The following is a 1,455-nucleotide window of genomic DNA, read 5'->3' as shown; positions in this document are numbered from 1 at the left end:
TTATCATACCTCGGGCCTATGGCCCTCGGTATGATAAATGCCATAGATACCTCCACCTCGTTGTATAACCTTTACATAGACATAATAACTGGGACTTACATGAAATCAAACTGTACATGATCATTAATCTTTGTGTGAATCCTTGTAGATAATTGAAAATAATACTCATACATTTTATTTACCCTCTTTTCAAACAAAATCTCTTCAGATACACCATTAGTACTTGTGGCATTTTCCACATTTCAACTTTTCTTGAAAGGTCTACTACTTCATTGCATTCGTCACAATACCTGATAACAGTACAAAGTACAATAAAGGAAGTACTGCACTACATTTACCATGGATCAGTGGATAACTTCTCTTTCGTATATAATTTCAGACAATCTTTCAAAGATACATCAGACTTTGTTGGTATAGGTAACGTCAAAGGAAATACTAGTTCATATGTTTTTTGTTCCTAAAAATTATTAGATCACATAATAACTATAGAAGTTATAACATACATGACCACAAGATGGATTCTGGCATTTCATTGTGCATTTAATTTGGCCATAAAAGATTTCGATTATCTCTGATTTGTCTCTTCTTTCACTTAACTTTCTCCATTCTTCAGCTATTTCCTAAAGGTATAATTTGTCATTGAAGTGTAAATAAATTGAAAAATATTTGTTCTTAGTTACTACCAGTTGCAACCTGGTAAGTAGTTGCGATGCTCATATTATAACTACATGTATATGCTGTGGAGTCAAAATATTGCTGTTGAAAAATGTTATTGAGCAAAAGTTTGATAATTAATGGTCATTTCTATTATAACTTGGTTAAAAAAGAGACACACTCTAGTGACTACAAATTTGACAAATTTTTGACTGATTAAAAAAACTTAGAGCTATACAGTAATTTGTTCAGAGTCTGGTTCACTACAATAAATACTATAGGTAGTGCGTTAGATCCAAAAATAGGCTGAGTTTTTATTAAATATTTCTGACATTAATAATGTTATACTATAAATTGAACAACACAATTTTTTTATGTTAACAAGCACAACAATAGTACATACTAGTACACACTCAGGTTCCTTTTCTAAAATACGGCAGAAATTTCTGTGCTAAAGTACAGGGACTTTGGCCTGATTTTTGAGTAACTTTATAAAATTTGTAAAAAATTCAATTTTGGTTAGAATTAGCTCAAACTCACTACACAACATATGTAATTAGAAAAAATATCCTGTATGGTATATTGTATTTTTTCAAATTTTTGAGCAACTTTAAAATCCACTGACAAGAGCCTGCATGAGCACTATAACCAAAATCCTGTGGGAAACCCTGGAGTAACATGCATCTTGAAAAATTTTGCCGATTGCTAAATAAATTTGTTTACAAAAATATTCATAATAATGCACACATGTTCTACTGGTGATGGTATTTGCACTCTACTGTACATGCAATCACAATATAC

At 31.0% G+C, this 1,455-nt stretch overlaps 1 protein-coding gene across 1 annotated transcript; it reads right to left on the bottom strand.

Annotated features, from left to right (window-relative positions):
* Positions 1 to 12: 12 nt before the first annotated feature.
* LOC109589902 (ubiquitin carboxyl-terminal hydrolase 15-like) lies at positions 13 to 687 on the bottom strand. The gene is made up of 4 exons (XM_020005887.1): positions 504 to 687; positions 339 to 457; positions 183 to 290; positions 13 to 141 (listed from the first exon to the last, which is right to left on the bottom strand). The coding sequence occupies exons 1-4, from the start codon at positions 531 to 533 to the stop codon at positions 96 to 98; spliced, it is 303 nt and encodes a 100-aa protein (XP_019861446.1). The 5' UTR covers positions 534 to 687; the 3' UTR covers positions 13 to 95.
* Positions 688 to 1,455: the final 768 nt, after the last annotated feature.

This window comes from Amphimedon queenslandica, unplaced genomic scaffold (assembly GCF_000090795.2).
Source record: "Amphimedon queenslandica unplaced genomic scaffold, v1.1 AMPQUscaffold_10750, whole genome shotgun sequence".
In the NCBI taxonomy this organism is placed as follows: domain Eukaryota; kingdom Metazoa; phylum Porifera; class Demospongiae; order Haplosclerida; family Niphatidae; genus Amphimedon; species Amphimedon queenslandica.
Note: the sequence above shows the minus strand (reverse complement) of the source record. Positions and strands in the feature narration are given on the sequence as shown.